Source organism: Equus przewalskii, chromosome 21, assembly GCF_037783145.1.
Source record: "Equus przewalskii isolate Varuska chromosome 21, EquPr2, whole genome shotgun sequence".
NCBI lineage: Eukaryota > Metazoa > Chordata > Mammalia > Perissodactyla > Equidae > Equus > Equus przewalskii.
The window spans coordinates 25752049-25766143 of record NC_091851.1 but is presented as its reverse complement, the minus strand read 5'-3'; the positions used below and the strand labels follow the sequence as shown (position 1 = coordinate 25766143).

The 14095-nt window shown below is 37.5% G+C and overlaps 1 protein-coding gene across 4 annotated transcripts in view; it reads left to right on the top strand.

Moving 5' to 3' along the window:
* TRPC4AP (transient receptor potential cation channel subfamily C member 4 associated protein) overlaps positions 1 to 14095 on the top strand; it is a 70174-nt gene that overhangs the window by 20465 nt on the left and 35614 nt on the right. For all 4 annotated transcript variants that reach the window (XM_070588166.1, XM_070588168.1, XM_070588170.1 and 1 more), the window contains 4 exons: positions 1082 to 1198; positions 6426 to 6483; positions 8876 to 8931; positions 11983 to 12111. In XM_070588166.1, the coding sequence (XP_070444267.1) occupies positions 1082 to 1198; positions 6426 to 6483; positions 8876 to 8931; positions 11983 to 12111 (360 nt within the window). The remainder of the gene's footprint in view (positions 1 to 1081; positions 1199 to 6425; positions 6484 to 8875; positions 8932 to 11982; positions 12112 to 14095) is intronic.

Below are 14095 nucleotides of genomic sequence, written 5' to 3'. Positions count from 1 at the left end.
GATATCTTCTACATTCTCTTTTTCAGTTGAGAAAACCAAGACTCAGCAATAATCGGCCCAAAGCCTTGTGGCTAATATATGATGAGCCCAGATTTGTCTGTCTTCTAAGGCCAGCTTTCACTGTACTGTGTTGGCAGCAGGATTACATCTTAGTTTTGTAGATGAGAAAAATGAGACCCAGAGAGAGTAGTTTAGTCACTTATTAATTATGTGACCCCAGGCAACTTTGTGATCTTTTACACCTGTAAAATGGGTAGAACTATACTCACTTCATGGAATTATTTTAAGGATTAAATGGGCTAAAGTATAAAAGCCCAGTGCCTGGCATATAACAGGCTATCTATAGAGAGAGTTCTGCTTTTTCTTAATGTGTGGTACCTGAACCAGCATCATCAGCATTACTTGGGAACTTGTTATAAATGCACATTCTCAGGCCCCACCCAAGACCTATTGAATCAGAAACTCTGCGGGTAGGACCCAGCAGACTGGGTTTTAACAAGTCCTTCAGGTGATTCCGATGCTCATCACTGTGTGGGAACCCTTGCTCTAGCCCGTTGTGTTCTGTCTTCCCTCAAGGTTCCTGAGGAGAGAGCATAATGAGTAGGATCCTGGATTCTTCCTACTCTGGTCCCTGTTTTCACCCAAAATAGTTCTGCTTTCTTCTGTAAGCAGAGACTCTGGAGCCACACTTCCTACGTTTAAATCCTGGCTGTGTCACTTACCAGCTATGTGACATTGATAACTTCTTTGTGCCTTAGCTTCCTTATCTATAAAATTGGAATAAGTTACTATTATAGGGCTGTGAGGATTAAAAGAAGTAATACATGAAGTACTTAGCACTGTGCCTGGTACATAATAAGCGTTAAATAAATTACTATTACTACTTTTACTACAACTTTTATTATCATATCAGGTTTTCTGTAAGATTATTATTTTGTTTCTGTTATGGTTCATTGGGGGCTGTCTTTGGGCTCATGGGAATTCAAGTCGTTACTAAAATGCAAACTAATGTTTTGGTGTCTGGTTTGCTACAGTTGGATACTAAAACTGAATGTCGCTCTGTATACTTGTTTGAAACTAGGAAATTTCTCCTCTTCTCTCCATGGAGGCTATGGCATTTGTTACTGAAGAGAGGAAACTTACCCAAGAAACCACTTATCCAAATACTTATATTTTTGACTTGTTTGGAGGTGTTGATGTAAGTACTTGTTTATTATTATTACTACTACTTAATGGCTTGAGAATTTAACTCTTAAAATGGGAGACAGGAAACATTTCAGAATTTATAGTAAAGATTTCAGAATTTTAATCTTTAGAAGCTCACTGGCACTCACCTGTGTTGAAGCCATCGGTTTTAATTTGAAGAACTGATTCATTTGAAGCGATAATATATCCACTTTTTTTTTTAAGGCAAAAAGTGAAAGGTGTGTCTCCCACTTCCCTGTGTTCCCTCCTCACAGGCAGCTGTGATTACTAATTTACTCTCTGTCCTTCCAGAGATGTTATGTGGTAGTATATGTATGTATGTAAGTAACTCCCACTGCCCCCGCTTAGGTTTATTTTCACCCCACATAAAGATGGCATACCATATATACAGGTACACTGCTCTGTACATTGCTTTGTCCATGTAATTCTCTAGCTTTGAAATAGATTCTTTTCAGTACATGTAAATCTGCCTTATTGTTTTAAACAGCTATATAGTATTCCCTGGTGTAATTATACCATGATTTATTTACCCAGTCGATGGGCATTTAGTTTTCTCACACCTTTCCTATCACAACCAACATTGCATTAAAGATTTTTGTACGTGTGAGTATATACCTTTGGGATCAGAGCACAGGTGTCTTTTATTGTTTATAAACCTGTCAATTTATATACTTAAGAGATTTTATCAACCTACATCCCCAATAACAAAGTGTAAGTGTCTTTTTATCCACACCATCAGCAACAGTGTGTATATGTGTGTTTGTATGGACTTTGTTATTGAAGTATAACTTGCATACAGAAAAGTACACCAATAATTACCACAAAATAAGTTCACCTTTGTCACTCCCACCCAAATCACAAAATAGAACATTACCAGCACCCAGTAGCCTCCATTACCAAACAGTATATGTTAAATATTTTAAATATTTGTGACGCAAATATGAGGAAAATATTTCTTCATAGTTTTATAACAGCTTTATTAAGATATAGTTCACATACCATAAAATTCACCCATTTAAAGTATACAATTCAGTGGTTTTTATTGTATTCTTAGATATGTGCACCATCACCACTGTCAGTTTTAGAACATTTTTATCACCCCAAAAGGAAACTCTCTGTGTTTTAGCTATCACTCCCCTATTCCTCCAACCTCCAACCTCATCATAGGCAACTTACTCTGCTTTCTCTCTGTAAAGGTATCCCTGTTCTGGACATTTTGTATGAATGGAATCATGTATAATATGTGGTCTTTTGATACTGGCTTCTTTTACTTAGCTTAATGTTTTCAAGGTTCATCCATGTTGTAGCATATATCAGTACTTTATTCCTTTTTATGGTTGAGTAATATTCCATTGTATGGATATACCACATTTTGTATATCTATTCATTAATGAACATTTGGGTTGTTTCTACCTTTTGGCTATTATGAATAATGTTGTTCTTAAAACTTATGTACAAGTTTCTATGCAAATATATGTTGTCATTAATCTTGGATATATACCTAGGAGTGGGATTGCTGGGTCATATGGTAACTGTTATGTTTAATCCTTTGAGGACCCATCAGGCTGTTTTCCACAGCAGCTGCACTATTTTACATGCCCATCAGTAGTGTTTAAGTTATAATTTTTCCACATCCTCATCAACACTTGCTATTATCTGTGTTTTTGGTTTTAGCCATCCTAGTGAGTGTGAAGTGGTATCTCGTTGTGGATGTCTTTTTTTTTTTTTTTGAGGAAGATTAGCCCTGAACTAACATCCGCTGTCAATCTTCCTCTCTTTTTGCTGAGGAAGATTGGCCCTGAGCTAACATCTCTGCCCATCTTTCTTTATTTTATATGTGGGACACCTGCTACAGCATGGCTTGATAAGTGGTGCATAGGTCCACGCCCAGGATCTGAACCAGCAGACCCCAAAGCAGAGCATGTGAACTTAACTGCTGCACCACCGGGCTGACCCTTCATTGTGGTTTTGATTCGCATTTTTCTGTTAGCTAATGGTGTTGAGCATCTTTGTACGTGCTTATAGGTCATTTGTATTATCTTCCTTGGAAAAATGTCTATCTTCTTTTTCCATTTTTCAATTAGATTATCTTTTTATTGAGTTTTAAGAGTTCTTTATCTATTCTTATACATTTATGAGTTTGAGTTCTTTATATATTCTCTTAATAGTTTTTCAAATTTGCATCCTTCCATGAGTGAGATTGACTATCTTTTAATGTGTTTACAAGTAGTTCCTTTTCTGCTAATTGTCTGTTAGTGGCTTTTGCATCCTTTTCTGTTTGCTTATTTCTATTAGACCTTTATCTTACTGATTTTCTTAGTTCGTTTGGGCTGCTATAATGAAATATCACAGACTGGGTAGTTTATGAACAACAGAAATATATTTCTCATAGTTCTGGAGCCTAGGAAGGCCAAGATCATGGCACTGGCGGTTTCGGTGTCTGATAAAGGCCCTCTTCCAGGTTGCAGACTGCCAGCTTGTTACTGTGTCCTCACATGGTGGAAGGGGCTAGGGATCTCTCTGGAGCCTCTTTTATAAGGGCATAATCTCATTCATGAGGGTTCTGCCCTCATAACCTAATCGCCTCCAAAGGCCCCACTTCCTAATGCCATTACATTGGACATTAAGATTTAACATACAAATTTTGAGAGGACACAAACATTCAGACTGTAACAATTTGTAAGCACCCAATTTTTAAAGGTCCTTTGTCTTATGTGGGTTTTTTTCGTAGTTTGAAAATTGAATTTTGATGTTGTTTATGGTACTTTTACATGCAGAAAGGTTTCTTCTTTTTTTTTTTTAAAGATTGGCACCTGAGCTAACAACTGTTGCCAATCTTCTTTTTTTTTTTTTATTGCTTTTTCTCCCCAAATCCCCCCAGTAGGTAGTTGTATATTTTAGTTGTGGGTCCTTGTAGTTGTGGCATGTGGGATGCTGCCTCAGCATGGCTTGATGAGCGGTGCCATGTCGGTGCCCAGGATCCGAATCGGTGAAACTCTGCGCCACTGAAGTGGAGCATGAAAATTTAACCACTCGGCCACGGGGCGGGTCCCCAGAAAGGTTTACTTTTTAGGTTGTCAGATTGATCAGTCTTTACTTTTATGGCTTCAGAGTTTTGTTTCTTGCTTTTTCACTGTTGGATCATAAACTGTGTCTCTATTTCCTTCTAATATTTTAAAGTTTTTATCATATATGTTTAAATTTTTGCACCATTCAAAATGTATTTTAATGTAGTGAGTGAGGGACTGAGATCCTACCTTTTTTCGCCCAGATATCTGTCTTTACCCCCATTACTGGGACAGAGCATGAGAGAGGCGTTTAGCGTGTTGTTATTTTGTATCTTTATCTGGGTGGTGGTTGTACAGAAACAATGTTTACTTTATAAAAACTGCAGCTGTGCATTTGCAATTTATACTCTTTGCTGTATCATGTTATACTTCAATTTAAAAAACATTTCATTTCCTTAAAGATGCCATTTTCCACAAAAGCAAAGATTGAGTGTTAAACATTTTCACCCATAGCATTAACTGTAGCCTTTATTCCTTAATTGTTGCTCAGCTCAGCAGTCCCAATGATCCTATAGCATTTACTTACTGGCCAGCCTGAGAGACCCTTCACTTCTGAATTGTTCATCAAGGAATTTACTAATCAGAAACCAATATGTTTATGGGAGGAAAAAGAATAATGTGTGTCTCTAGCCTGATGTCTCTTTGCAGTGAAAATACGATTTTCTGTTGTAGGTGCCTGTCCCATCTTAGGACATCTTTGGATCAGTGGTTCTTGATTTTGTGGAAGTTTTCTCTCCTGTTTTGAGTTAGATTAGCTTTTCCAGGATCTCAGGCTGTTCATAAATATGGGCTCTTGCTTGGGTCATTTTGCTCAGGTCATTTTGCTCGTCCCTAACCTTTAGTTGGGTCCTTTTGTTCTTGCTAAACTCTCTTGTCATCTTACTCCTGAAAGCATTTTTCAGACAGAGCTCTTTATTTCTTCCTCTATCAATAACCAGCAAGGCCCCAAAGTAACCTTCTGTTCACTATGCTGCCCAAAGTTCAACTGAATTGGAATAATTGGCCAACCCAATAGCTAAACCACTCCTTGTCAGCTTGACCAACCCCTAACATGACAGTGAAGAATGTGTCCTAGAGTTTGTAAAGTCAGATACCTACAAGGTCAAGTAGGTAACTTACTGAAGTGAAGCAGGCCAGAGTAAGATGATCTACATAAATTAAATGACTGTAGAGACTGTGAAAAACTGGAGAGTGTGCTGCATTTCTGCTTTTGTGGGGAAATGACTCTTCCACTCCCATTGACTATTACCTTGAAGGATGTGGGAAATCTACATTCTCACGTAAAATCTCTTAGCTTTTCAGTAGTTGTGGACCAAATGAAATATGTCTGTGGGCCAGGTGTAATTCATAGCTTGCCATTCAAGGACTTTTGATTTATTCATTGACATAGTCCATCTTCCATTTGAAGTGAATTTATTTTAAATATAATATTTATTCAGTTGAGCACCTTGTACCTTTCTTAGATGATTGTGAAAAGCGGGACGCTTCTTTTGAAGAGCATTGTCTACTTTATATGTGGTATGCCTGCCACAGCATGGCTTGACAAGCGATGTGTAGGTCTGCATCCAGGATCTGAACTGGTAAACCCCGGGCCACTGAAGCGGAATGTGCAAACTTAATCGCTGCACCCCCAGGCTGGCCCCCCAGAATGGTTTTTTAAATGCATACTTATTGTAAATAGTTTAAGCAAAATGATGTGTTGTAATAAAAGTATGTAAAATGAAAAATGAGTGCATATCATCCCCAATCCCTGTAGAAATCATTTTGAGATTCTTTTTATAAACTTATGTTTATAAAACAGCATAAATGTTCTTTAAGCAAAAGAGGAATCATAGCGATGATGTTCCGCAGCTTTTAAAAAATTAAAGCCACGTTAGATCCCAGGGATTACCCAGTCTAACATGCTTATTTTTAAAAATGAGAAAGCTGAGGCCATGGAAGGACATTGACTTGCCCAAGTTCGCATAATGGGTGACTAGTGGTACAGTGCTCATTCCCCTGAAGCTCACTGCCTTCTGCCTGTGTTGGGAACAAGAGGTTCTTGTAGTAATATGACACATACTTGGGCCATGAGTTCTCATGGCAAAGATTGTTTTATAAATTGTGCTTTGAATTAATTTTGAAGATTTTATCCAATTTTTTTTTTAATAGCTCCTTGTAGAAATTCTTATGAGGCCTACAATCTCTATTCGGGGACAGAAATTGAAAAGTAAGTATGTTTGTCAGCCACTGGTCCTCATTTCCAAACCTACTAGTATAATGGTAATTCCCAAGAGTTTCTCTTCTTTTCCTTCCTGACTTTTAACAATGAGAACATGCCTTATATTCAGCTGCAGGATGTGCTCTCCACTCCCAACTAAGCAGCTCTCTTTATTCATTTTATACTACATAGAAATACAGATCTGTTGCTTTAAAAGAAAAAGTGTGACAACCACAGGGCTAAAAATAATTGCATCTTTTTAGTTTCTAATAGTCCTTGGGTCCAGCTTTTATGTTTTCTTTGGAAATTCTTATTTCTCATATATAGTTAATTGAGGGAGTAAGGAATAACCTGATAAGATAATTTGTTTATTTTCTTAAAAAGCTATTTGTTGTTATAAAGGTGACATAAGCTCTTTGTAAAAAGTTCAGTCGTTACCAGAGTGTATATGGTAAAAAGTCAAAGTGTTTTGGTAGCACATTATTTGTTAAGCTGGGTGGTGGGTATATGGGTATTATTCTGTTGTTCTTTTTTATAACTTATGCATATAACAAATATTATTTTTAGGTATTCAATACTTAATTTAGAAAAACAGAGTAAGTACACTTTGCTTTGGCATTAAAAGCAAGAGATCACTTAAACTGACATTTGATTAATGCCCTTCTACAAATACCACATGTGTGTGTATATATATATATATATATTTTTTTGTTTTGTTTTGTTTTGTTTTGTTTTGAGGGGAGATTAGCCCTGAGCTAACATTTGCCACCAATCCTCCTCTTTTGGTTGAGGAAGACTGGCCCTGAGCTAACATCCGTACCCATCTTCCTCTGCTTTATATGTGGGACGCCTACCACAGCATCGCTTGCCAAGCGGTGCCATGTCCGCACCTGGGATCCAAACCTGGTGAACCCCAGGCCACCAAAGCGAACGTGTGAACTTAACCTCTGTGCCACTGGGCCAGCCCCCTACATATATTTTTTTTAATTAAAAAAATTTTCCTCCTAATATCAATATGACAAACTATATACGGCCTCATTTGTATGTGCAGAAGTGGTTAAAAGTTTTTGTATTCATATTTGATGTCTCAGCCTTGCACTCTAAATTGGTTCTTCATGTTCTCTATCTACCCCGATAGCAAGTAGCATCTTGTAATTACCTGTTGGTGTGCTTATTTATTCTCTCTTCCTTCCACTAGATTTATAAGTTCCATGAGGTCTGAGGCTGTCTTTTTTTTTGGCTAACCACTATATCTACTGTATCTGCTCTGTCTCTGCTCTGGAGTAGGTACTGAATAAGTATTTGATGAATGAGTGAACTCTAATTCCCTTTGAAGATTAAAGGTCTAGAAATACTGAGATAAACTGATCTAGTGTTCTGGCTTGCTCTGAAGTCATGAAATAAACCGAAAAGCCCCAATAGATTGAAAGGTAGTGATGAGGGATACAGGACATGTGCGTTTTCTTAAGATCATATCATAACCCTTCTGGTCAAGCTGGCTCGGCACAGCTGCCCATTGGAGTCTTGGAGGGAGACCTAACATTTTAAGAGTTTATGGCAGCAGAGGGGTCAAGGGAAACAGTTTTTAAAAATAAAAGTAATGCCAGAGAAACGCTTTGTCCGTGGCTCATACTCAGTTTTATCATCTCCTAGTTTTTAGGTCATGAAAATTTAGTTTCTGTTTTGCGGTAGTCTCCTGTTCCTACTCACAGAGAAGTAGCTTGTTCTTTATTGGAGTTAATAGGTCAGGCGTTATAAAAGCCATTTCCTCAAACTATCATAATCTTAATAAAAAGTTAAAAAAAAAAGCGCGCCATTTCCTCAACATGAACAACAAAACAAAAAAGCACTCAGTGAATCTGTAGTAAAAATGATACCCTTGTTTGCTGCTAGTAGAACTTTCATTGGAAATTTCTAATGAGCAGTTAAGATGCTTATACTTTGGGTTCTAGTAGTTCTGCTTTTGGAAATGAATCGTGAGGAACCAGTTCAGCACAAGCATAAAAAGGCTACACACATATATATTAAATTGTGTATTTTTAGTCTACTTAAATAGCAAAAAAACTAAAACAAAAACCCTGGATATATTCTAAGGAAGTTATAAAGGGAACATGGCTTATTAAGTGATGATACCACAACAGGTTGAAATTATGAAGACTAGGGAGCATTATAAGAAAATGGTTACTATATTCAAACCCAAAAGCAGTGTACAAATTGGTTTGTAGGTTCTGATGGGTACCATGAAAATCTGTGGTAAACAAGGACTGGAAGCAGGTATGCTAAAAGGAAAATAATTGTCTTGGAGGGGATTATGAGGAGTAGTTCTTATGTTCAAACATTTTAATTCTGTTACACTGTATTCTCAATGAGAATAATAACTGATTATTCCCTTCACTTTCAGTAAGTGATGAAATGTCCAAGGACTGTTTGAGCATCCTGTATAATACCTGTGTCTGTGTAAGTACTCCTGCTATTGGGGCCCCATTTAAGTGCCCACCACATCTGCTATGCTTGAAAAGGGAAGATTTGAGTGGGGGTGGTAAACATGAGAGCTATCTTCAGAAATTGGAGTATTGAACCTATTTTATTTGTGCTGAGAACCAGGACCAAATGGTAGAAATTATGGTGTGGCAGAATGTCATAGTAATTGTTATGAGCCAGGGCTACTTCAGCAGGTACTGAACTCCTTTAGCCCTGGGGGTGTCCAAGCAGAGACTTGAACAATTACTTGTCAAATGAATACAAGCATTGGAAAAGTGTCTATGACCTTTAAGATTCCTTTTAACCTCATTATGCCTATTCCTTAATTTTCCTTGTTAGGAAACAAAACAAAAACCGAAGCCCCATCCATATATTGAGCAGGACACTCTACTAGGTTGACCACTAAGTGAGAAAGAATTATGAATAAAAGAAGCAATTTGGTACAAAGAAAAGAATGGATCACTTAGTGCTAGAACTTGATTTTGGGTTCGGGCTCTTGGCTTAGTGCTTATTAATTCACCTCCCTGAGTTTTAGTAATCATACTAACATCATCGTATTGTTGTGAGACTAAATGAGATGATAGATGTGAAGGCACTTTGCAAAGCAATATACAAATGTTAGTTTTTGTAAGGCACAGTACCTGTCTTTTAGGAACTCATGGTAAACTGTAAACACTGAGTCATAATACAGAGCAGAATGAAACAAATGCTGTTGTAGAAGTGAAATCTGTATGCTGTGAAAGTGCAATGGAACATTTAATTGCGTTTCATTTCTTGCCTCATTCAAAAAGAGATTTCAGGCATCTTGTAGGAGCGCATACAGTCTACCAAGATCATAAATTTAGAAGTAGGTAAGAAAGAAAAGGGTAAAACAAAATGAAGGCATAACATGCATCCAGGAATTGGGCTGGCTGTAAAATCGTCTGTACTATGGATGGGGCATAGATTTGGGTTTAAGCTTCCTAGCAACCAACACAAATAGGGAAATATGTTTCAATACTTATACAGTTGAACATCTGTAAGAGTGCTGTGCAGTAGAAATGTAATGCAAACCACTTAAGTTTTTTAAATTTTCTGTAGTGACATTATTTTAGAAAGTAAGAAAAGAAGTAGGAAAAAATAAGTGAAGTTAATTTTAATAATATATGTTATTTAACACAGTACATTTAGTCCCCCCTTATTGTGGTGTTACTTTCCCATGAGTTACCCATGGTCATCTGTGATGTGAAAATATTAAATGGAGAATTCCAGAAATAAATAATTCGTAAGTTTTGTATCGCACGCCGTCTCGCTCTGTCCTGCCTGGGACACGAATTATCCCTTTGTCCAGCGTATCCATGCTGTATACACTCCCTGCCTGTTAGTCACTTAGTAGCCCTCTCAGTTATCAGATTGACTGTGGCGGTATCGCAGTGCTTGTGTTCAAGTAACCCTTATTTTACTTGGTAATGGCCCCAAAGTGTAAGGGTAGTGATGCTGGCAATTCAGATATGCCAAAGAGAAGCCGTAAAGTGCTTTCTTTAAGTGAAAAGGTGAAAGTTCTCAACTTAATAACGAAAAAAAAAGAATGTTATGCTGAGGTTGCTAAGCTCTAGAGTAACTTTTATTGCTATATATCGTTATAATTGTTCTATTTTATTATTAGTTACTGTTAATCTCTTACTGTGCCTAATTTGTGAATTAAACTTTCTCATAGGTATGAATGTATAGGAAAAGACATGTATATATATAGAGTTCAGTACTAGCTGCAGTTTCAGGTATCTACTGGGGGTCTTGGAATATATCCCCCCCAAGGATAAGGGGGGGACTGCTGTATGTCAACAATATTATTTCAACATGTAAACAACGTAAGTAGTTATTAATGAGATATTTATGTTCGTTTTTTGTACTAAGCTTTCAAAATCCAGTGTGTTTTTTAGTCGGAGCACATCTCCATTCAGACTAGGCATGTTTCAAGTGCTCAATAGCCACATGTAGCTAGTGGCACAGATAGGCACAGGCAGACCTATAAGAAAAAAATAAACTGATTATTCAGGTAATGTACAATTTTTTTTTTGCAACTAAGTCCAGTAAGAAATTGTCCATATATAAAGAAAGATAATGTATGATGTAATGACTCCATTATTGGCAACTTCCATATAGTCATTAGTTTTATGAGACTGTTTGTTAATAATGATACCTAATGTTAATCATTGCTATTCCAGTAAAACATAGTTCAGGGGGCTACCCTCTGGCTGAGTGGTTAAAGTTAGGTGTGTTCCGCTTTGGCGGCCCAGCTTTGTGTGTTCAGATCCCAAGCGTGGACCTACTTCACTCGTCAGCCATGCTGTGGAGGCATCCTACATACAAAAAAATGGAGGAGAATTGGCGCAGATGTTAGCTCAGGGCTAGTCTTCCTCAGGCAAAAGAAGAGCAGGATCGGCAGTGGATGTTAGCTCAGGGTGAATCTACCTCATCAAAAAAAGAAAAAAAAAACATAGTTCAGTAAAAAAGAAGAAGAAACAAATATAAAAAACATAGGATGGTGTAGTACAAGTCTGTGCTGATCTGGCTTAATTCCAGGTTCAGTGGAGAACCTATGGCTTTTAGAGTCGAAAACACCAGTGCCTCCAGGGATCTGGCAGAAAACAAGAAACGTTTGAAGTTGTCTGTGTTAGAGTGGGGACTTGTGCAAATTGTGACTAACCTGGAATAAGCATGTCCTGCCTAAAGACATTTAAATTCGAAGTTTAAAAGGTACTGCTGGTCAAATAAAACTTGGCCTACTGGATGCTAGTTTGTAGCTCCTGATTTAGATACTAGATCAAGAACCTATGATGAATATCATGAAAAAAAAAACCCTCCCCAGAAAAATGCCTTTTCACGTAATGTTTTGTATGTGGTTTTAGGGATTTAAGGCCTCAGCCAAGAATTTCTGATGTAGCGTAGAGTTGCTTTTCCAGTGTCTGGAATGGATATCTTGCTCTTCCTTTTTTATTTTGTGGTCATAACCTATTCTGCCTTTTCTCTCCTTCTCCCTTGTGATAGACGGAAGGAGTTACAAAGCGTTTAGCAGAGAAGAATGATTTTGTGATCTTCCTGTTTACACTAATGACGAGTAAGAAGACATTCTTACAAACAGCAACCCTTATTGAAGATATTTTGGGTGTTAAAAAGGTGAGCTATGTCCTCCAGCAGGTGGATGAGCAGATGGGGGAGGATGTCTCAGACATATCCTCAAACCTGAATAATGTACAGAGTTCTTTTAAAAGAAAAATTCTTCCATACTCCTAGTGTTAACTTTAATTATTTTTTTGTATTACTTAAATATATTCAAGTATAAAACTAGGTTATACTCCTTATACTAATGGGTCTTACATGAATTTAAAGCCTAAAAAATATGTAAATTGAAATCAAACTAATTATAAAAGTCAAAAGTTCAAATTGACTCTGTGAATTTAATGTGATGGCTAATGTTACTTCACCAAAATCAAATTGCCCCTCTCTAATCTTTATGATGAAAGATCTTTTTAGCATACCTATACTACTGTATGCTGTGTGATGACGCCATTCTCCTATCACTTTCCTGTATTTGAACTGCTGTGAAACCTTCATTCATTGGGATATGTTCCCCTTGGTGGTGATGTTTGACTTTCACTTATTAAAGTTCACCTCTGTTTTTTCACCTCTATTTTTTTCCTGTTTTTTCACTTATTAAGTTCACTTCTATTTTTTTCTTAGTCTTCAGCAGTTAAAGGACACCAACATAGGAGATACAAATATGAGCACTGAAATCCTGCCACTGGGTCATAAGATGGACATTCACATGATCCAGAATATGCTTTTAAAGAAAACAGCTACGATTAAAATGAAAACACTAAATTAAAAATTTATCATTGAGAACTCACCCCCAAAAATCACATCCATAGACCTCTGTTAGAAAATCACTCTATTAGATTTTTAGTGTAATGCTTGTTAGTACCTGGAGCTTACTTCTCCAGTCCTTGTCCCATGCCTCCATGTTGGTTGCAGGTTAGCAGATTTCTTCCTCTCACTACTGAGGAGGCAGGAACAGCCTCTTAGAGTTGCTGTTGCATGGCAAAGGGTACCCACGTGCATTGTGGTGACCCTAGCTTTCATTTCTGCCTTTCTGCTGCACTTTCGCATCGTCCAGGCAGAAGATGCACAAGTGGCCCATTGTCTGTAGGGACACATTGGAGATGTGTGCGGGTCCCAGACAGACCCTTTGTGTCCTTTGATAAAAAAGCTTTGTTATTTTTCTAGTAATTTTATGTTCCAGCCAGTGTGTGAGAGGGAGCTTCCAGGGCAGAAACTCCAGATGCCCTGGCAGTCTGAGTCTAGGATTGCTCTTTCATAACTTTTCCCACTTGTCCCTCATGCCCTGTCACTCCCTCTCACTCCTTTCTCTGTTGCCAAAAATAGTGCTGCATTGTCCTAAACATTATGGATACCGTGGTGCATTTTGAAAGGGGGATGGATCCGTTAAGAAAGTGGGAACCCAAGTCACAAACTAGGAGAAGGTAATTGCAACCCATACAATTAACAAAGGATTGGTTTTCAGAATTTATCAAGAATTCTTATAAATCAGCAAGAAAAAGACAAATAGCCAAGTAGAAAAATGAACAGTGATATGAGCAGCATTTCACAGAAGAGAAACAATTAGTCCATCAATATAAGATAAGATGCTTAACTTCATTGATAATCAGGGAAATGTAAATCAAGACCATGTAAGAAATAGAGAGCATGCAAATGTTAGTAAGAATGTATATCACTGGAAATACTTATATACTGCTGATACCTTTTTATATCAGCAGAATATATTTATCTTTTTTTCCCCCCTAGTTGAACATGTGCATACTCTGTGACCCACCATCTAGGGAAGCACTGCTCTGAGGGCCAAGGCATCAGTATTGTGGCCTGGGTCACCTATGACCTGTACCCAGGCACACTCATGGGGAATGTCAATCCCAGAACAGTGATTCTTAGAAAGGAAAATACTAAATAGAAGCCAAGGGGTCGTGAAATCAATTCAGTGGGTCTACCACCTAAATAGAAAAGATAAAGGGTGTTGTTTAAGTTTTTGTTTCATATTTATACATTCACTTATGTGTGGTTAATGAGCTGTGATGGAAAATTTATT